Source organism: Euwallacea similis, chromosome 22 (genome assembly GCF_039881205.1).
Source record: "Euwallacea similis isolate ESF13 chromosome 22, ESF131.1, whole genome shotgun sequence".
NCBI lineage: Eukaryota > Metazoa > Arthropoda > Insecta > Coleoptera > Curculionidae > Euwallacea > Euwallacea similis.
Window position 1 is genome coordinate 2,149,874 of NC_089630.1, and position 23,711 is coordinate 2,173,584.

The following is a 23,711-nucleotide window of genomic DNA, read 5'->3' on the forward strand; positions in this document are numbered from 1 at the left end:
GATTTCTAGACTTATTTATTAAAATGTGTAGAATGTTGTGCGTGACACGAAGAATGGAAATCCAGGAAAAGGAAATGAGCTCACTTTAGGTCCCTAGTCTTTATGGTAATTATTTTAGGTTTATGTAAATGCAGGGTGCAGGGGCTGACATTTAAGGAAATAACATCCTAATTAAGAATGTTGGGTAAGTTTATAAATAATATCATTGCGTGATTATTTATGACCATATGAGGTTTTTATGGGCGCATGCATATAGCTACATGTGTATGTAGATACAGGTACCTAGGTAAATGATATGCACGCATGGTTGGGCTTGAAAAGGATCTAGATGAAATTCTTACAAGTGTATGGTTTTTTAATATCACAAAGAAACAGTTTCGTTTTTCTTTTAATCAAACTTGTGAACGTGCCCATCAATTCTCAGTTAAAAGTTCAATCGATTTGAGACTGGTGTTCGTCAGATAGTTGGGTATTTGTTAGAGTCGGACGTAGTTGTGCAACATAGTTTTTTGATGGGTACAATCCTAAAGCTCCAAACTTTGGTGGTAATCTTGGATATGCAGAAATTTTGACACCTCTACCCGTATAAAAATATTAACATCGGTTTTAGGTCAACATTTAAATTGTGCGAAACATCCTGATAATCGCTGAGGCCACTTTAAGAGCTTTCTTACGTGCATCATGTCGTCATTCAAAATTTGGTCTGATAAACGTTTGTTTGTAAAATTACTACGATAATTATTTTCCCGTGTAACGTTTTTTATGTATGTCTTTCGACATTGAAACTTTGTTCTTTGCATATTAATTGTGCACGATTATGCATAAATTTTACACCTCCCCCTTTTCACCATGATTGGATGATTTCAGTTATGATTCAAGTAACGGTCTACGTGAATTGGTTTCCGATAAACGGTTGTTTCGAATCTTTGCAAACCTTTTTTGATTAAAATATTTAAAATTAAAAAGTTTAAAGGCAAAGGATCTTTTTTTAATCAGTTTTTTTCAGTCAGTCGTAAATTTTATGCTGGATTTTCTCGAATGGGAATGATCGAGAACGTTATTCAAATGGTTATTACCATGCTCGTATGTGGAAAAAACTTCACCATTATATCACCACCAAATTAGAGGCTTAAAATTATAAATATAAAAATGAAAATTTTCCATTTCCAGAGAAAATGAGGATCCCATGCCATCCCAGATTTTTGCTGATAATAATCATTTTGATATTGAAAATAAGTCGTTCTCACACAAACCGCTATTGACTCCATGAATAAACTAAAAACGTCTAAACTTACCAATGTGTGCTTTTCGGCTAAATTTATATTAATTTTTCTAAAAAATTACTAGAATTTTTACTATAAGAATCTATATTCCTTACTAACAGATTTGGAAAATTTCGCAAAAATGCAGAGGATAGATATGTAGGTGAGTTTATGCTACTAACAATAGGTCTGAAAGGCGCGTTATTTCCGTAAATTTTGAGAACACCATAAGAATGTTTTACTGTTTAAAAATGAAAAAATTAATGCATCGCATCAGTAGATGTCTCCTCCCATGTCTTTCCTTAGATCAGCAGGTGGTTTTAGATCCTTACGCGTGTCTTTTATACAGGGTATCACCATGTCTATTATAGTTTTCTTATTTTGCGAACTAGTTTCTATAGGAATAGTAAAATAGAGGTGCAATATTGGTCAGCTTTTTGGCATCTATCGCAAGTAACTTGACATTAAAGCTAACAGCACATTGATTATCAATGTTGATATTATAGTTGAGGTATTTGACTAATCCCAATTTTAAGCTAGATCAGTTTCAATTGAACTTATCCGAACATTTTTCAAATTCTCTTAAAGATTGGTCCCAAAACGCTCTCAAATTGATCCTAAATCGAAAAGGCATAGATAAAAATATATGATCAAGTAAATTCCTAGTTAGTGAATGATTTTTTTTAAACTTAACATTCAGCAAGCCCTGAGTGGCATTAATTCTGGGGTGAAAAGGGAACCCAATGAATCTCGGATCTTTGTTTACAAACATAATTAATAGACAAAAACGACGAAGAATTCCAGACGCACTTTTTTATCTTGAAGGGCGTAAACAACGAGGTCTTTTACCCCGAGTTTCAGGTAGTTTGAAGGGCGCCTTCGACGATTTGTACAAAACCAAGAAAGGGAAAGTCATGGTTGCTAATTGAGAGGATTAACTTCGTGGCCAAGGTGTCAAAAGAAGGGTATTATTATCATTATTTAAGTTACCGAGAAGTCAAATCCCCTTATTTACGGCGATTATCTTCTATTAGGTGTAGGAATTCCGATCTCATTGTGATTTTTGGCGCATCATAATTTTAAATTGACACGACCGGGTCGGAAGAATCGTCGGGTGGACTGATTTCAAATTGAAACAAAAAAATAAATAAAAATTTAAAGACAGGAATGAGCATGAAATTGGGTCACCTGCGATCGAATTGAAGTTCATGCCTCTATTGTTAGCCAACTGCGCTGCACATGCAACAAAAACCTCCAAACTATAATTACTGTGAAAACGATGTTGTTATTAAGGACAGAAAAACTGAAATTTTATGTTTCATTTTTAAAGGTAAAAGCAACGCGTCACTGATCGATTTACCAAGCTCGGAAGTAATCGAAAATTAATGTACACTGATGGGTTGTTTTTTAGGGTGGCATGGCTCCAGGCCTTTTGTTATCTACGTACCCATTGAAAAGTTAGATCGTTAGGGGGCAAGTGAAGTAAACCCTTTCCCGTCATTCTTAATCGATTCTTAATGATCGCGGGAAGAAGTTTTCGTTATTGAAAATCCAATTTCTATACATTAGGGGTAGAATAGCAAAGTATTGATCAATCTAGCATTAGTGCAATTCGACACAAAAAATACATGCTTTGTTTATCATAATACCTTTTTGGAGCTTTAAACATTGAAGACTTTTATTTAATGCAACAATATCAGATCGTTGGAAACCACCACTTGAACGTATGTGCGAATAAATAAAACGAAAAAACGGCACAAAACAGTGGAAGAATACGAACATCTTTTTTTTCTGCTTTTTATCCACCACATGACTTAAATACCAAATGTGTGTATTTCCCCTGTGGAAATTTTGAAAAAAATTCGAAATTTTTTATGTACTGCTGATCGGCAAATATAGTCTCAGATTGGAAGCCCCATTGAGGCTCTGGAGCTTTAAAAAAGCAATTTCAATAGTTTTTTAGGCTCTTTCAAAATCGAGACGATAAGCATTAGAGTTAGTGCACATCTTGGGAACTAAAAAAGATAGAGCAACTCCATCCATTGTCAATTCATACTATGAATAAGTTAATCAAGGCCCTTAGTCCGAGAACGAAACCCACGCCCCTTTAAACACACTTTGACACACATGTTTAAGTACACGACCAAAAAAACGGTGTAAAAGGGTTAGTTAATCGCTGTAATACGGAGTGTATCAGTGCACTATCCTATCCAGAGCTTTTCGCCTATTATACTTTTAATCTACAGGGATATCAGTCACATGATCAAGTGCACCATTGTTGGTGCTCACTTGCCGTGGCACGCGCGTCTACATACATAAGGCGGGGGTAAAAAATAGGGTGTCATTAGAGGGCCTACTACGGCATCAGGGTTTTTTCGAAAGCACGGAAGGAGTTTCGAACAGATTGCCTAAGTTCCAAAATCTTCATATCCCAAAAATCGCGTATTATAGCGGCCTAGAGTCTCACCTAAGACCCTCAACTGGCCTCTGCTTGCCTGAACTAGAACTTATTCGAATTACTTCGGCCTCAGTCTGGCAATCGTGGGCCCCACCCTATATGTGAAACAGTCGAAATGATTTTATTACCCTTGTGGCTTACTTCACTTTTTTGCCATAATATTGATGAACAGCCAGGGGAGCGGTATTGAAAGGGCCGAAGGTATTTTTTTATGTTTTTCAGGCAGTTGCCAAGTGGGGTCCTTCACGGGCCAAATGCCCACTGAATGGGTGCATCTGTTTCTAATACATTATTTTCGGCTTAGGCTCCTTTTGTGCCGCTCTCTTTAATAATAAAGACATTATCTACGGTAAATATACCCTGTATAACAAACAGTTTTTTTTTTTTTGTTATATCTGCGCCGGTGATCAGGTGCAATTGCACTGATGAGGTTGTATGTAGAGATTCTTCGGTCGTATTTAAAACGCCTTGTTTGTTGGCAATAAACGTTGTTTCCTGTAATGATGGTAATTAATAGTAAAGTTCACGAACATTGCCTCTCTGTTAGAATGTCGGTAGGCCTTTGTTGATGAACAGGGCGGACCGATCGATACAGTGTATATTTATTTCATTTTGCAACCGCATAAAATGGGCGGAGCACTTCACGAATGTGTCTAATTCAAGTTACCGTTATCATGTATTCCTTATTAACTTCCAGAGAACGATAGTGATATTTTTGCGTCTGCAGTTATTTCATTTATTTTAACAACCATAAGCATTCAGGAGATGGAAACGACGATGTGGGTCTTCGCAATTTAATTCGGACATTAGTGGCACGAATGTGAATACTTTCATTAGGTATGGTGCATTAGGTGAATTTCATTAGGCAATAGAATTGATGCAGAACGACTGGAAATCATTATGTCACTCGCATTCTGCATCCAGCATCCTCCATCTGCATTGCGGTAGATCAATCATCCTCGTCTTGGCCGTTCAGATAGTTCCAAATCAAACGTGTCGCTAATTAGAGTGGTGCATTTAATGCATTTTTGAGTTAAGCTTAAATTTGGAATTTTTAATACTTAGTGGAAAGTAGTTACGATGAATATGAAGAGCGTAAGAACATTGCAAACAATTACAAAATGGAAATTCATAGGCAAATTTCAATTTTCTCGCAAATTGCAATGCAAGCAACAACATTACAAGGTTGAATTGAAGTTTGTAGCTGCTATGAAATTGAAATTTGCTTGCAAACATCCAGTATATTTTTTCGCGTGTTAACGACCCCAAACACAAACGCGATTTTTTTGTACATTATGTTTCAATAGGGTTTCCTGAGGGAACTTAATGAAATTGTTTTTTCTCACAACCACATGCCTGATCAGAAATGACTCCTTTATATGTTTTCACATTTGAACTATCACAATTATAGACATGATTTCTCGTTAATACTTTCCTATATTTATCTCTACTCGTTTTTGAGATGCAGAAGCTTAAAAGAGTTTTTTCCTTCAGAATTGAATGGGGAATCAAAAAATAAACTTTAATTTTCTAAAACGCAGTGGCGTACCATTTTTTCTTTAAAATTAGCCTGTAACGTACCGCTGCACACGCTACTAGTAAGGCTAAAAAACCATTTTGTGTTGTAAGATATGCACCTCCCATAGCTATGGACACCCCTAAAATTTCATTGAAATATCTCAAAGGGTTCTGCAAACATTGATTTGGTGGTGTTTTAATTAAACTTCAACACCCTGTATTTCATAAGCAAATCGATTTTGGAATGTAGTTTATCTAGCAAACTAGGGTTATTTTTGAACGTAGAATACACGATTAAAGTTTGCGTGTTAAAACCTGAAACACCCTGTATACATATTTGTTATATTTGAAAACTCATATTGTTACACTGCCTTTTTGGTAATACATCTCTTATACTACTACACTTACCTCATCTTTCTCCACCTTTATCCCTGTTAGTTGTTTAGATGCTTTATCCATATTCGTTTTTCTGTGTTGTACTGTGTGCATCTGCTGAAATATTTGAAAAAAAAATTAAACAACTAATTTTAATTTTATTCCACACTTATCTCTAGAAATTCACTAAATTAAATTTCAGTTCTCATACGCATTTTTCCGCTCTACAAAATAATGGCATTAGATTTTAAATGCGACGTTTCGGAGTTAATTCTGAATATCAAAGGAGAAGTTCCTCGGTTTTCAGACTTAAATTATATTTTTCACTCGGTTCGATCTGAAACACACTTAGGATCTGAGAATGTACCAAGCTGTTTTTTTGCATTTAGTATCGTAAAAAGGCAAACATGAATTTCACAAATTAATCAAATCATTATATTATACATATTTGAGACTTTATTGGACAAACAATAGCCATCAGGAACGCTTGTTATGGATAGACATTATTCACTATATCGCTTCCCTTGGTAACGGTTTCAATTTGTTTTATAAAGTTAGGGTGTTTAGTCTCATTTACAATCATCTGTTTATACTTGTAACACGAGTATGATTTATGGTGTAATTCACAATATTAATGGCTTTACATAAATGCAACAAAAAGTCCCATCCTCATAAATAAAGAGCTTTGCCGTAAAGGCGAAACGTCGCGTGTAAAATCTAATAACACCATTTCATAGAGGAGAAAAATGCTACTCAAGAAGTGAAATCCAATAAGTCCCGAAAAAATAAAACTATTCGAGTAAATTTGGGGTTTTTTGAATATTTCCAAAAATAGTCGTTTTTTTTAACCATCATCGTGTTCAGCATCAATTGCTCAACTTTGCTACAAATTATTTAACTTTATATCCCATCTAAATAATCCTATAAACGTAAGTAGGAGGGTTGCTATCCCAGCTTTGGTATTATTTTTAAAAGAGCTAGGTATACTACAATGTACAGAACTTTTTATGAGCAGCAACAATCTAAATAATAAATTAAATATTAAAGACCCACAATTACAGCGATCCAAGAATTAAAAGATCGTATTTTAAAATTGGATATCCGCGGCACTCCCACTAAGACAACGTAAAGGCATATGATGTCAGTGGGCTCTGCTTTCCTGCTGGTCTTTTTGTCTCTTTCGATAACCTTGAAGAAAAAATAAATCTGGACGCTTGCCACCTTCGAAGTGTCGTTTCAGTTAACCCTGGTAGATAAATAACCCAAGACAACCTACGCAAAATTTAGATGAAGACTACGAAAGCTGAGAAGCACGGAGTGAGAAGACACCGCTTTCATCATCGAATTATGGGTTCTCATTACCAACTTCGAAAGATTTTCTTTCGCGTGTGCATCATGCACAGCCATAGTTACAGCCATAACGCACTCACAACCACAGAATCAGTTTATGCTAAGAACTTTCCGGATTTACATTTACTGAAGGCCTGTTCTCTCTTTCTGTTAATTATGTTACGCTTTGTATTCAAAAACATACAAATTTCATAAGACAATACTCACACACGAATCCAAGTTTGCAAAACGGGGAGTTGGAGGATGAGTAGCTTTATGCAACTTGCACCTCATATTATTTTTTGTATTGAGGTCGAACAATTATAATATAAACTCAAAAAAAAATTATAAGTTTTAAGCAACTAGTAACTTTGGAATTGTCAAAAATTTGATTGACACACTGCAGAATAACATTTGACGTATTTTCTTAAATTTCCCATTAAAATTGTATACACGAATCGTAACCAACACAAGAGAGAAAAAATAACTACATCAATGCGGTTATAGAGCTCATAATCAAACTGCTAGCAGTGCGGGTACGTGCCTTAACCGTTCCGAATTAGAAAAACTGAGCTTTCGTAAATCGGCTGGAAAAAAATTTGAATTCTTGTCTTTTTTTCATGTAATCTAATATCGTAATGCTCCATCATAAGCCTGAGATACATAATGCTAATTTTTTATTCACACGATGACAAGCAATCATTCAAATCTACACCGCATTGCCGGCAACAGTAAGCAGCATAAGAAGACAAATCGGCTTAGTGTCAACCCTACTTTATTATACTTTACCATCTGACACTTCAGCAGTTTATTTTTTTAACAAAGGGTCTGTTCATAATCTATTCTTTGGCTTAGCTGGACATTTGCTACCACAATTCACGCGTCATTGATTTATCGAGTTTGAAAACGAATTTATACACGCTGTTAAAACAAGTCTAATTGTTTCCCCATTAATGGAGAAAAACACATTCTTTCTGTTAGCGTTAATTTCTACCCCTTCAATTTCAGATCTCAACTACTGCGGTACCCACGAGCCCTGTCTCAACGGGGGTACGTGCGAGAACACAGCACCCGATAATTATCTGTGCACGTGTCCAGAGGGGTTCTCCGGTGCCAACTGTGAAGTGGTGGACAACCCTTGTGCTCCGGCACCCTGCTTGCACGGGGGTACTTGCATGGAGACTGGAGGGTCTTTCACCTGCGAATGCGCACCTGGTTGGACCGGTCCTACTTGTACCATCGGTAAGTTTATTAACGTGCAGGCCGGAAGTTTAACTAATTTTAAAGAAAACTTTTGAGAAGGATTTTAGCTCATGGTTCGGGTACTGCAATTAAAGAAATTTGTAGCAAAGTTCGACAAAGCATATAATATTTTTTTTGGGAATACGCCTCTTACATCGGTAGGGGTTGTTGGAGCGGTGAAATTACACATTGTTCTCAGAAGTAACTGACGATAATATTCACCCTTTACTAAGGATTCGGAGAAACGCTCTTGTTAACGTTTCGGTCTATTACCGTCTTCAGTGCCTAGGGAAAAAAATAGAAAAATGAAAACAAACGGTGAACCAAACGTGTGCGAAGTGAATATTTAAATCGTGTGAAACACTCTGAAATTCCCCTTTTCAATTGCTGAGGAACGACAGTTCTTTTTTGACATAATTTTTTAAATTTCATTTTCTATGTTGCTGATTGCTTTCCATGGTATTTTTGTTAGTGTTTAGTTTCTTTTTGTGTCCGACGTTGACCTCCTGTTCAACCATAAGTAACCAAATGTTATTCATGCTTACTGAACAAGACGCTATACATCAGGTCTTATTAAATAAGATTTTACGCTTCTTTGAGAATGGTTTCTTAATTACGATCGTTCAATTTAATTCTGTAGCCGTTATCAAAGGCACGCTAGCACATACTATTCTACGAAATTCTCATTTTTTAATGTAGTTCTGGTGTTTCTTAATTATTTTTTTTAAGGACCTAGATGGTTCGCTAACATAAGATTTGTCACACTCGCAAGGAGTTTTATATGTGACATTTTTTGTCCTCATTTTCGTTTTGAGGTATTGTCAATTGTAAGTTTTGAACGTAGTGAGTTTTATCCTAAAAACTGTTCTAAAATTGAATTTATTTCTTAATTATTTCATTTGGTCCGTCTCGAATCTTAAGGAGGAGCGTAAATGATTTCAAAAATTACGAAAATAAGGGAGGAAGTATGAGAGGTACTGTGCAAAATATGAAAAGCGTGGAGAAGTAACAGTATTAAATTTATTTCCTTTTGTTTGATTTGGTTTTGATTGTGCCTCACTGTAGGCTACTCAAAATGGTGATAACTATAAAATTATTAGGATAATTGTTTTCACATATAACACGTTTATGCATGTCTTTTCGATATTGAAATTTTGCGTTGTGTGAGTTGGCTTCCGGTAAACACTTCTTTCGAAAACTTTTAATTTTTTTTTGTTAAAATATGTAATGAAGGAAGTTTTTTTTCTTTGTGCTTTTTCAATCGTAAATTTTTTACTGGATCCATACACCTATATCACATCAGTCGAAAAAACATCATCCATATACCTCCATGAAACTAAAAGTTTAACATGTTGTGACTCACAAAGAAATAAACTCGAACTGAGTACTGCCCAAATTTTGAGCTTGACGAACAGTTTAGATGGAAGTAAGTCTCGAAGAAGGAAGAAGTGCTAAGTCTTCGACCATATGCGTTTCAACCTTTTATTTGCAAAAAAATTCAACCCTTTATCAATAAAGCTTACGAAAAAGTTTTTTAAATTTCATCAGGGCAGAAGAAACGAATTCCATATGAGTTTTCCACACAACAAATGAGACTGAAGACGTGTCAACAGCGTGTCCATTACGAGAACTGCGAATCCATTTAAAAATCAACCTGAACTAGCATAAATGATCCTCTACAATAACCTACATGATCTATCCCTAATTATTTTTGTCCTTATGCGGTGTTACATGATAATTGGTATAATTTACAATATTTAGAACACGAAAATCCATTGTTATGCTTATGCTCCACCTTGGCCATAGTTCGCCGCTAATAAGCTCTAATTGTGCAGAAAGGCGGTTTAATAAAATTTGCCATCACAGTCCGTTCTTCAGCCGAGTGGTATTTTAACGAGTTCAGAATCAATTTAACCCATTCCACAGCCGTACTCGAGTGCCGATTTACCAAATGCCAATGGATTCAACTAACCAATTTGCACGGGATTCTGTAGGTACTGGAACAAATAACCTTAAGTAATTTGTTAAGTCACGGAATTGCACGTTTTGATTGTAAAATGACAAACATTCATACTGGCGGCTACCAGGTTAAAGTATCCGGAAACCTGGCTCGACATGTGAACAGTATAAGCTTAATTTAACGAGAGCTATTTATTTGTGTGTGAATCTAAAGAGAACCCAAGTTGCAGATCCTGCATTCGCAATATAGCCTTAAGTGGTACCATATTTCAAAAGGATGAAACGGTTTTAAACCTAATGGGAACAGGAAATTAGCTTACGATTGGTTTTGTGAAGAAATCTCTCTATCAAATATCAGTTCTGTCTATTTAACTATAATCTATAAGAAACATTATGGTAGTGAACTTTCCCAGTTGTTCTGATGTGAACCGCGCCTTCTAAGCCGACCTGAAAACCATACGAAGACCTGTTATTTTCGGGGAACTTAAATTAATTGAGTTTCGTTAAGGTGAAACGTTTGTGCCGACTTTTATAATGAAACCACAGACGAACTTCTTCAGTAAATGGTAGTTGTCTACCGTTTTTTTAAATTATTATTTATTAAATTATCTTGTTTTGGATCCTGGCCGTGGTCCAAACGTGTAATTTTGTCCAAGGAAGGAAATTTAAAAACCGGAGCGCGTACGAGGTTTTCTGCGAATGCAATCGGTTCGATGGGCTTGATTGTCGATCTTTGTTGTTAAGCTGCTTTAGTTGTCGCACCATTCATGCTGCGACTTGAAAGGTATTTGGGAATGGTCAGTGTATGTGGAGATTTTATTTGCGGTAATTGATCGGACGGTCAGTGGACTGGCAGAATCCCTTAACACCTACCAAAATGGTTTTTAGGAGAATTAGTGGGCGTGCTTATGCGACTGAGAGTAAAACCTCACTTAGTCAAAGGAGATACGAGACTAATGCGATTCTACGCGCAAATCTTGATACCTGCGTAGTAATGAATGACATGATCTCTCTTTTCTACTTATTAAAATTTGACGTAATAGTTCTCAATTCGCATTTGATTTTTCTCAGTTTTGATTTGCACAATCTTCCGTGTTCCCGAAGCTCAGCTTGATACTGAGGTGTTCCGAAGGTGCTCACCGAGATTCAGGACTCACAAGATGGCCCGCCAGACCATGGATTGGACACTCACGTTCGGGCCACTAGCAGCCTCAGAAACACTGTTTCGTACAAAAAAAATAACCTTTTTTACCATAGCTGAGGGTTATCGGTATCGAACAATGATACACGTGAAGAACAATAATTTCGAGAATAATTTACGCAAATGACCAGATAAAGCGAGCAAAAAGCGACTATCAAGCGGTGCTAGCTAAGTACCATAAAAGTATCCGTTCTCAAACTTGAACTCGGACATAAACGTAAAAAACACGCCACGACGGACGGGGACGTTCTCACGTAGACTGAGGCCTCGTGTGCTTATCTTCGCAGGTCCAGATTTGGCGGAATTAATTGAATTTCGCTTTCTTCTTGAGATTCGCGGTAAATCCTCAACTTCTGGTGGTTTTTAAACAGAATTTTCACCATTAGAACTCATCTCGGGCAATTTATGTTTCGACACAAAATCGGCTTTGGCTCGTCCGATTCTGGAACTTCGCTTTGATAGTTTGATTTGGCCGAACTCGATCCAGGAAATCTGAGAACACTTTCCTAGCTTTGACTCGCCGACGACTGCTCCGATCAAAGCAGTCCTACGGTTTTGTCCTCCTGGACATATGTTGATACCTAATGACTGAATCCGAGGTTTCTTGGCAAGATTACTTGAAGAAGCTGCGTGCTCGGAAAAGGGGGGATTCGCAAAAGTCGTTTCGGCAAATAATCGTTATTTTGCGCAACATGGAGTGCTGAATGGCTCGTGAATTAACGTCCCGGTTGCAGGCAAGCGTACCCCTTCCCTATGAGCCGCTGAATAGTCCTGATATTAAGGTGGCATTAAACGCAAAGAGTACAGATAAAGTAGGACGACAAAATGAACACATTTAAATGGCATTTATCTCATTAAAAAAACTCGTTGAAAATACAGGTTGTTGAAATCTCTTTAATACCTTACTCATCAGAAAACTAATAATTTAAACCCGGTAACCTACAATGTGTGAACCTCCCATAAATAAATTTACATGGGAATCATTCATATGTAATCCATCAACGATTTTAATTAGCAATCAACAAACGTATAATTGCAAAGAGAAAAGGTGAAGAACCAATATTAATTTAAGCATGTAGTTGAAAGCAGTTATTATATGGGATGATTGAATTATTTGGGTTAGCTGAATAGCAAACTAATGCAATTGAAATTAGGGTAGTCGTCGTGGTTTCAACTTGTATGTAAATAAGAGATATCTGCATCGTGAATTATTTAGACACGGAAGGTGTGGAACATTCGTACTATACAATCCAGTTCCCAAGCGAGGAAGAACTAAATGCAAATTCGACCGCGTCCTATATGCAGATTTCCTTCTCCAACATACGGCAGATGAAGACATTAAGAAAATGTTTTGATACAAACTAAAATCCATTACACCTTTCATTCACATATCGTGGCAGTCGACCATGCATCAGGTAAAGCCTCGCATGTGGAAATTTAAATCACGAAGGTGTCCTATTTGAGAAAATCCACTCTTTAGATCTCCATAAACATATCAAAGCTTAAGTTAGTGATATTTGCTACTTTTGCGACAATCTAATCAATTTTGGTTTGTTCTACATGCTTGGAATTGCACAATACTGTGGGTAAATGTTAAATCGGTAAATCTACAAATGGGACCGCACATGGGTGGATATTAACTAAGTCCTTCATTTGAATTTACACTAATTATTCTTTCGCTGTGTTTACCTATTTAGGAGTTTCGTAATTCGAGTTATGGAGCAGAATCGAGAACTAACCTGAGATACTACGCGGTCTTGTAAATGCTCGTGTGTTCATACTATCTGCTATTTTTTGGGGATACTGCCTCGCAGGCAACACATCAATAGGGATCGTTGGAGCGGTGGGGTTGCACGCTATTCTCAGGTAAAACCAACTGATGACCAACCCTTTACTAAGAGGTCAGATGGATGCCCTTATAATTTTTGGTGGCAAACCTGTCGCCGTCTTCAAACCTAGAAAAAAGAAGAGAAAAACGAAAGTAAAGGAAAAAGTAAAATGTTTGAGAGGTGAACATTTAAATTGAGTGAAAAATGTTCTTAAATTCCTCTTCTCAATCACTGAGGAATTGCAGTTTTTTATACGAGTCATCATTCGGAAAGTGGTTGGGAGTACTAAATTAAACCTTTTTTTTTTATTTTCATGAGTAAAACTTCTCACATTTGTAATGTATGTACGATTTTTTCACTGTGCTTATATCCCTTTTGTGACTTTGTTTTTGTAATTTTTGAACGTAGTGTTTTTTCTGTCCTAAAAACTATTCTTGACATTGAATCTAATTCCTAATTGTTTGATGTGCCTGCTGTGCATGGTAAAAGAGATTGTAATATTTTTTTAGGTAAATTTAATTTGGATTGTTCCACATTACAATTTTTTACTTTGTCCTTTCTGAATGTTAAATTTTATACTAGATTTTTTTAAATTTGAATACATTTGAATAATTGAGAAAATTATCCAATTATTAATTATTTATAAACTAAAGGTTAAAAAATATCATTATAAACACATTTTTTCCATATAAGGTATGGTAATTTTGTTTCATTTCATCTCCGATACGTGAGCATTCTCTATATGTACATAGCTTGATTGTACTTATTCATTACGTTTTGACTCATGAACATCTTCATGTTTTATACCTTACTAAATTTCAATCTTCCTCATTTCTGCCCTTTTAGGCAATGTTTCTATATTAAGATTTTTATTTACAACTTTACTTGTAACTCTTACACAATGTTGTAACAACGTAATCAATTGCATTCATCTATCTATCTATCTGTAGGTGGATGTATAAAATTATAGCTTGCGATCTAATTCTCAAGATATTGCAAATTTGCCAATTATGTTTGCTGACACAATTTCGTGCTGACCATAGCGAGATGAGCGAGATTACTCATTACAGGGTGAGTATTCTGTTGTGCGCGTAACCATGGCATCTATGGGAGACAAAATGATGAAAGCTGTGGAGAATCGTGTTAGAAATTCGTTGTTTCTAGCCCAAGCTAACAAATGAATCAAAAGTTTTTTATCATAAAGTATTTAGAAATTTTGAAAAAAAAAATCAAAATGGTTAATTTGCAAAAAACCTTGCTTTTTTGTTTTTACACATTCTCCAAGCTTGGAAAAATGCCTCCACATAGCACCTTAAACCAAATCCTGACGAGTCCATGTTCGCATAATGAAAGGTACAAATTCCAAATTATTGACTGCTTTAAGATAAGAAAAGTAGGAGAAAATTTTCGAAAATGCATAAGATTTTTTTAATTTGAAATGAAGACGGCTTTTTAAAAAGATTTTCTAAACTCAATAATAACAATCTGAAGTCGACACTGAAGTTCAAACATATTTTTAACTTTCTGCACTTAAACGAATGAAATATTTAATGTAAACTTTAATAAAACAGGAGCAATTCCCTTAAGGTGCTGATAATAATTTTCCTCGGCGATGATTCGCGTCATGAGACAATATTTTATGAATACCTCCTTAGTCAGATATTTATAATGAGAATTACTAATCCTACGTAATACCCGTCACGAGCGAAATGAAAGAAAATGAACACAAAAGCTCTAACTCCGAAGATCCTCACTTAACAGCAGTATTACACGCCATACACGACCAAAACTCAAATTTAAATAATTAAATAGTATATTACTCCGCATTAAAGCACTGGCTATTTATTCTCGGTAAAAAGACAACCGTGAAGTTAAAAATAATTTAGCTGCTTTATGGTTTTAATAAGCAGTTACGGTGCTTCTTATCCAAATAATCGAATTGTATTAATTCTCAACTCGAATAGACGTGCCCGATAGAAGGTTTTTAATTGAAAGTTATACGTTTTTTAATTAAATTTAACGCCTACGTTTCGTAGGAGCCGCTATTATTGTTCGGCATCCATCCAATCATTTATTAAACCATGGCGGTCTTTCAACTCGGCTTTGATAAACTGGGAAAGTGGCCAGGGCGGCCCCTCAATCATATTTGTCTGAACAATTAAAATTGATACATCTGAAGCGTCGTGCAGGAAGAGCTGAGGGCGGTTAAAGCATAGATGCAACAACATTCATAAGAATTTGGCCGGCTGCTGCGCAAATATCTCGGGAACTGCTAAACGGCGTCCTTAGCTCTACATATTAAAGTAACGGAAAACGTTCATGCTAAAACCACTCTTAGGTAAGGGTGAAATTTCGGGTTGCAATTTTTGCATAAATACCCTAGGAAAAGAATAAGTAATTACGGCCCCTAACAGTTAATAATAACTTAGCTTCAAAAACTATCATTATCCAAAGTGACTAATTTAAAAAATCTTCAACTCCACTCCTCTTGAGTCCTCTAATGGCATCTTCCCATTAGCAGGCAAAAAATAAATGATCTTTTGATTATATATACAAACCCTCCGGGAACTTAAATAAATCTATCAGCTTGAGTGTGAAGTAGCAGCTACCTTTGATGAACTCGCTCCATTACTAAACAATCATTTTGTAATCTCCACTTCCACTTGAAAAGTAATTTACAACATTCTATTTGATAATGTTGGATTGGGGGGATTGGAATGCGTATTCTTTAAAAATCCTCTGGTGACTGTTTATAATCTCGATAAGTTATGGGGGGTCTCTGTGTGACTCACAAGAAGTGCGGAACAATTCTGTTCGAAAAGCAGTTGAATTCGTATTCCACACTCTGATCTGATAACAAAATTCTCCTCTAATAACCACCATTACATTTGCGTATTTATTCGTCAACATTATTCGCCACGCTACAACAATGGAACAATCAGCCACAATAGCTATAACATTTACGAAAATAAAGCGGATGCGACTCCTTGTTTAGCGCAAAATTAATGACCTTTTATTAGGAACACAATTCCTTCATAACGCTGTTAGACAAGAAGCCAGCAAAACACACTTTTTTCAATGCTACACGTAGGAGCATCCTCCCACAATTAACGATTACTCTCCTGAATTTGACCGCAGATTGCGTTATATCGTCGTAACCCCGGAGGAATTTATTGAGCAATTCTTTGCATGAAACAATGATGTTTCACGCCCGCAAATTAATTGAGTTACAAAATCGAAAAAACGAAAGGAACAATTCAGACAGCAGGAAGATAAATCATCCGATCCGAATTCGGTGATAAACGGATGGCAGGAATTTTTCGAAATCAGTCGCTCGCGATTGTACCCAGATTAGATGAAGTTGTCTTTGATGATGTATATGGTCTGCCATGGCATACCATTGCGATAGTTCAGTCCAACGGTCATCATCTATTGCCTCAACGAATTCATAAAATCGGGACTCCGCAAGAGCTTACACGCAAGCTAGATAATAGGACAAAGAAACTGCCTAAATATCTGAAGATAAGAAATCCTTATTAATTAAAAGGTCATGATAGGCCTTTTAATAGTTTCATATCTGCATCTGGAAACCAAATATTGATAAAACCATGCTCCCTGCATGGAGAAGCCACCACGATCCTATCATGGAGGTCTTGTGAGTAACAGTAAACAGATACAAAAGGCTTATCATGCACGCAGGAAGAGCAAACGAATTTGTACCATTTAGGGAAACGTAGCACCAAAAAGAAAATTAAATCACTGAAATCAAGAGTAGATCTTCTCCTTATGGAAAATGGACGTTCGACGTAGATATATTTCCAAGTATTTCTCTATTCATAAACAATAAGCAATTTGTTCATGAATCCGAACTAGTAGTGAGGGCTTCGAAGCTGGATAGAAACATCTGGAAACTGAAAAATTTCTGAAATTTGAAGACCCTGTAGATAGGCAACAAAGCGTTTGCGGACCTACGAACTTCATGAAATAAGCTAAAGAATTTTACCCCCTTAGGAACATGATATTTAGAAACACCCTGAAATCTGAGTTAATAGTCAAAATTTCATGACTTTGCCTCAAACCGTTTCAAATGTATCGATAAAAAACCATCTTCAGGGTTCACCTTCAAAAGGGTCTAGCTCTCTTAGGGCCCATTTGCCGACCCATATTTATATGACGTTTTCTGCCTATTTTTCGTCGTACAATCACCCCCCGAAATATTTACCTCTAACTTCCGGACACCCGGTATAAACATACTGATGAGCATTTTCTCTTTGCCCTCTCGCGAAGCCACGCTAGGAACTTAGAACAATATAACTTTTTTGCTCCCACATATACGCCATTATTAATGCGAACTAAAAACTTTAATTGACTATTGAAAAGTACAGTAAGACAGGTCGATATTAGCCAGATATATTGTCTTCAAATACCCATGCTGCCTATATGATTTCATGAACATAAATCAGATCTGGCCGTATCTCCTTTGTGGATTCAGCCCGGCAGAGAAATTCTCCTGCGGAACACTTTTTACTGTACGCGCCGATAAGAATCCATCAAAAAGCGTTGGTATTTCTCAGAAACGTTAATGAACCTCTAATTGTCATTTATAATGGCCGATCAATTAATAATAAAACAAAGTTGACGTCTTACTCGGGCAACTATCTTTGAAACGATTATTTACAACACGATAACCGCTACCCATGCGCTCGCCATGGAAAACCTGCTCTCTTATTATGAGACAAAGCAGAGATTTTTCTACCTGTCCAAGCCCGATCTGATTGAATTCCTTCACAGCGCAGGTGAATTTATTATTTTAAGCTAGTGTTACTTACTATTGACTCTAGAAGGAGTGATAGTACCGGACAGTACTGTGATCGTGTCGAATAGGTGGCAGCAGTGGAATGTGGGGTCAAAGGTGGAGAAGCGCATCATTTTGTCGTAATTAAGTTCCCCGCGATCGCAGCGCTCCCTGCATCTAATAGATATAATAAGGGGGCGAGGTACAAAGTAATTGCAAGGTACGGTACTGATTTATACGGGTTTCAAGATAAGAACACCGTACAGTGAACCTATTTTCAGTACGGGCGGTTTACTTCCATGTTCCACCTAGATCGGCCAAAGAACATTGAATTCCAATCTATGCTATGGATTTGCATCCAGTTTCTCGCAGGAATTTACTTCTGCCTCCACTTCTTCACTCATCGGGAATTCTCCGCGAGGTCTCCTCGATGGAACTGAATATCTCCCTGTCGTCATGAGATTTTGGAGTCGACGTTCCCGAAACGTCGATGATAATCTAGCGCTCAAGGTGTAAACCTAAAAATCGATTTTTAAACCCTTAAAACTTTCGTGGATTAAATTTTGCGGTCCTGAAGAGTTCAAGGCTTGAAAATCTATCAGCTTGCGTCAACAACGTTCCAAAGTAGCAACACACCCGAAATTGCCATTTTCTGCTCAGTCTGAGGGAGGGCCTGCAAAGATAAAAATTTTAAGTTCTGAAAATTGCACTTAAAAACCTGAGAGACTAAGTTTCCGATTATGAAAACTTAAGTGAGTGCTTGTAAAAACTTTGACAATCAGGGAAACTTGAACCTGTGAGCATGGCAAGACAGCATATGGGATTAAAAAGACACTAGATGTCTAACTTTATGAAATTGTATGATAGTGAAAACTTAAAATACATGAAGTTTGAAAATCTGCAAATTTGCTTTGACAATATGCAAAAATACTATTACAAGGAACTCCACTAAATGTTTTTGAGGCAATTTTTTAACAGTCAACTTTAAAGGTTTGCGTAAAACAACTCTGAAAATTGACTTAAAGAATCAGAAATGACTATTATTGGGTTTAACCCAAGAAGCCAACTGCCCTCAGCTTAAGCTTGACCTATGAAATCGATCGTAAATAGAATATTCCTTTGAAGATAGATGTTCCTTAGAATACTCTATTATCTGGAGGCATAATCACTTTACTCTTTTTTTTAAATTTAGACTTTTTTTTTAATTTATACTTTATTTTTCTAAACACTTTACAAGATAAATTCTAATAATTCCATTTTTGTTTCAGACATTAACGAATGTGCCTCGGCCCCGTGTCAAAACGGTGGTACCTGCGTAGACCTCGAGGATGCCTTCAGATGCGACTGTCCAGCAGCATGGGAAGGCGATCTTTGTCAATTCGGCAAGCTATTGACACTTTCTGTTTGATATGCACTTATTAAAGAATATCAATTCCAGATGCCGATGAGTGTCAAATCCAAAACCCCTGCATCAACGCCATCTCCTGCACCAACTTAGTGGGCGACTACCATTGCAAGTGCAGGGTAGGGTGGATGGGCAAAAACTGCGACCAAAACATCAACGATTGCGTGGGGCAGTGCCAACATGGAGCCACTTGCATTGACCTGGTCAACGACTATCACTGCGCATGTCAGCCCGGATATACCGGTGGGTACTAAACCCTTTATCTAATACATCCCGCCAGATGTCTCTTCCAGATTATTCTCTAAAAACCGAACTTTCACACACATTAAGATCAGTCGGGTATTTTATGACTGCATTCTTATTCCACGCTTTGCACGAAGGGAATTCAAATATGCTGTACTGAGGCATTTGATTTAAACGATCTATTTTATTCAACTAGATCGGACGCTGTATACGTTGTCCGAGTTGATGTAAGGATGAGATGGATGTCTGGTCGCGAACATTCTTCTGCATTTTTTTGATGCACGTTTTAAGGTCGATTTAAGAGATATGTTAATCGTGTGTTTGTGATGCGGAAGAAATGGAAATTTTTCACTTGCCAGTGCATATCGCTGTGACAGCTTTAGAGTTGATTATATTGAACTATTCTTATTAATCTTCCGGTATTTTAAACCGCTTTTAGATGGAATTCGCCCCAAATCACAAACCTAAAACATAATAGTCCACAATTTAGTCGGAAACGGCGAAGATCTACATCAGATCAAAGTCAAGTATTGGAGCAAGCGAGGGCAAAGTGATTTGTAACTAGAACATTTGAGTGTTAATGCAGAGGTTGAAAAGCAGATCTCAGCAAAAACGCATTGTTTTCTCAATCATGAATGAGTCTATGGACTTTACTTATTATTGCATTCATTCATCACTTCTATCATTGCACTGTCAATTAGGGTTAGTTCAGGTCAGTTCGGATGCCAATCGAAATGATCTGAACGATGCTGAAGAAGCACTGAAATCAAAACAGTGGTAATTGAGTTTAAACTAGCATTTCATAGTTTGAGTTTCAATTGTGAAGTATGTAGTTCCAAATTTGCAAGCTATTAAAGATAAATGATGCGGCGATTATGTAAATACAACCTCATCCCCCCGATTCAGAACTTAACTTTATAATAAACGAGCTTTTAAAAAGATTTGCATGCGAAATAAGATTTGTGATGCACGACTTTAGTAAATTAAGTGTAATTATGGACACTCCTTCGACTACCACATATCTATGTAAGCAGCGCTCACTGCCGTTTAATAATCGTCATACTCTCACGAAATCTGGTCTACCTTAACGGTGTTTCATGAAACTCAAGATTGATCTGTGTTATTAACTTTCACACCACTGTCCGCCATCGCAATTGCGTTTATGAATTTACATCTTTAAGCCTTGCTAGGTTCACTCACTAGCTCACTTTCGATACTACTTTATTGGTTCTAAGAGGTTTTTACAGAGTTCTGCAAGCAATTTCTTTAATTGCAGGAAGGGATTGCCATACCGACATTGACGAATGCGCGACCAATCCTTGCAAAAATGGCGGAGAATGCGTGGACCAAGTCAACGGCTACAGGTGTATCTGCCCGGTTGGCATTACTGGACACGAATGCGAGGTAAGACTTATTACGCATGAGCTATTTAACTATAATCCCCATTCGGGCCAATTTGTCGGCTGAGTATCCGGGGCAAAGTTCGCACCGTGTTAAACATTCATTTAATCCAAAATCGTGTTCTTCAGATTTGAATTTAACTGATTGTTCTAAGCTAGTTGCTAATTCTAACAATGTTCGAATATCCGGAAGAGTCTCGAACGAGTAACGAGCTCGCACGCATACATGACTTTAGCCCGGTCGTCGTGACCGAGATGTCGATAGGTAAAACGCAACGGACTTGTGTTGGACCATTTTAAATTCAAATCCAAAATCCGGATGGTGCAACGTTTCAGTTTTGTCAAGGTAAACGTTAGCAGTTGATAGTATCTTATTACCTAATATATGTTAAAACGATATTGTACCTCTTGCGATGGAAATCGGCAACTTGATGAGAGAAGGGTAGCAACGGCTGCTGGGCATGGCCAATATGGGTTACAATCGAAAACCTTGAAGAGAGATCTGGCCGAAAGTGAAAAATTCGAAATAATGTTGCAGATGAAGAAAGGCCTCTTAAGAGGACGTTTAGACGGATACTCAAGATGAAATTAGATAAAAGTCAATAGTAATGAACAATTACAAGGAATTACGGTTTTAACTGAGTTACAAGGTAACGAGAATAAGAAGCTAATCTAAAACTACGCAGGATGTCGGTTGCTGGAGCTTGATCGTGGGGATCTCGGTAACCATAAAAGATACTATTAAAGATCAGTTAAACTGAGGCAAACTAGCGCAATTTGGAGTTCAAAAATGTGCCGCTTTAAAACTTCCGATCACTTTTGGAGATATTTGAGAAAAACTGAAATTTTAGAAAAACTCTTAGTTTTCCCCAGCTTAATAGGAGACGTAAAAGAAAATAATTCACACGTCACTTTTCCTCTTCTACAACGCGGCGATGTCCCATTTGAAATCCGATATTTCGGTTTTTAGCATCCATCAACAATTTGATTTTCCCTTAGGGGGGCCCCATCTTAGCTTTTTCCATTTTCGGGTTCTTAAGCGTACTAATCAGACGACCTTTGCTCGTCCAATTACACTGCCTACGTCACCAGGCATGCTCACTTGACATGTTATATTAATTGATTTATAAAATCGTCCTTAGCATTGCCAAACGTCACATATCTGCTCCTACCCGTACTTTGTATTATCCAATTATTGCATACTGTGATAATAATGCGGGGCGATATTCCGATCGTAAATTATACACCCATTAGACACCGCATCTTCTAGCTTATTAAAAATAATAAAAATCCTTGGGACTAATCATTTGTTTAGCAACATTCCTCAGCTGCTACGACCAATATATTCAAAATAATTAGGTATAATTAAGCAGCAATAAAAAATCGCTTTGTCAGTCAAGCTCTGGCGCAAGTAGCAGCTACCTTACGCATTTGTTTTGTTTGTGCGCTTTCATGTTCCGTGCTCAATTACCTGGTTAAATGTCGCCATGGGCAGTCGGTTGGTCGGCGTATACATTAGCGGCTTAAATCGTTTCGCCTCAAGTCGAAACTCAAGTAAACGCAATACTTATCCTTAATATCTTTCAGTTAATATCTGTGTGAGGATTTTGCGTTGTCCTTTTTGTTTCGCGTAATTAAATGGTCACTTTGTTAATTCGATGCCCGCTATTAGGATTTAACAGGGAAGTTAAGCCTGATCCTGTCTCATTGATTGGCTGTTGAGGGATCTCGCAGCTTTCTGCGATCTCTGGATGGCCCGCTGGCGGATTAGCGCTCAGTTGCTACTTAACAATCGCTCTGAGAGCAGGGCCCGATTCAAAGAGGTTCTAATTTAAAGGAGAAAATATTGCGGCGAAATTTTAAAGATGTTCACAATTCTAAAATTCCAACTGCAATAGAATGACTTGTGCAGTTGCAGCTATCAGCAATTGCTATAAGGATAATGTGCTGACAACAATGACTTCAAAACTGCTTTACTTTAGCTTGAAACAATTTTTCGCATCTTCGCAGAAAGCAGCGTTCATTGATGAATTTTAATTTGTCCATAGCTACTTGTGTTACTAATCGCCGTAAGAATGTCCTGCCGAGACATTCAGTACGTTTTCAGTAACTTTTACCCGCAATAACCCTTCTGGCACAATTGATTATCGTTGATTACACTGTGCCTTGAAACAGTTTTCATTTTCTTCTTGCCCAAAAAACTGAAGTTCGTCCAATAATAAAAAATACCCTTCCAAACTGAACAAAAGTTCAGGGTAAAAATTAATTTTGAAAAAAAGCAAATTGGAGAACAAAGAAAAAATTAGAAAAAAACTTCAGGTTAGGAATGAAGGGGGATAAATTTGGAAAAAAGTTATAAAGGTTCTTTACAATTTGACTTGCAGAACGTATAGTCAAACAGAGACCATCTTGTTCTGAAACGCCTTGTATATCATAGGATAAATGCCAGATCTAGATTTTTATTATATACCTGAAATTATTGTCATAAAATTTCTCTAAGTTTAATAGCTATTTTTGTAGCCTGTTAGGGAATGCATAATTGTATAATGCATAATGTATACAAAATGACATTTCCTAATGAGTTTCACACATATTTTTTTCTAATTCTGCTGTACAATGAAAAAATCAAAAGAATAATGCAGAAGCTAAACGGATTCAAGCTGAGTCCTATATTTGCAGAACTATAGCAATCATT

The 23,711-nt window shown here is 36.8% G+C and overlaps 1 protein-coding gene across 1 annotated transcript in view; it reads left to right on the forward strand.

The window, feature by feature from the left end:
- Ser (Serrate) overlaps positions 1–23,711 on the forward strand; it is a 143,209-nt gene that overhangs the window by 110,441 nt on the left and 9,057 nt on the right. The window contains exons 7-10 of the mRNA XM_066401326.1: positions 7,951–8,184; positions 19,237–19,350; positions 19,407–19,616; positions 20,893–21,020. Coding sequence (XP_066257423.1) covers positions 7,951–8,184; positions 19,237–19,350; positions 19,407–19,616; positions 20,893–21,020 — 686 coding nt within the window. The remainder of the gene's footprint in view (positions 1–7,950; positions 8,185–19,236; positions 19,351–19,406; positions 19,617–20,892; positions 21,021–23,711) is intronic.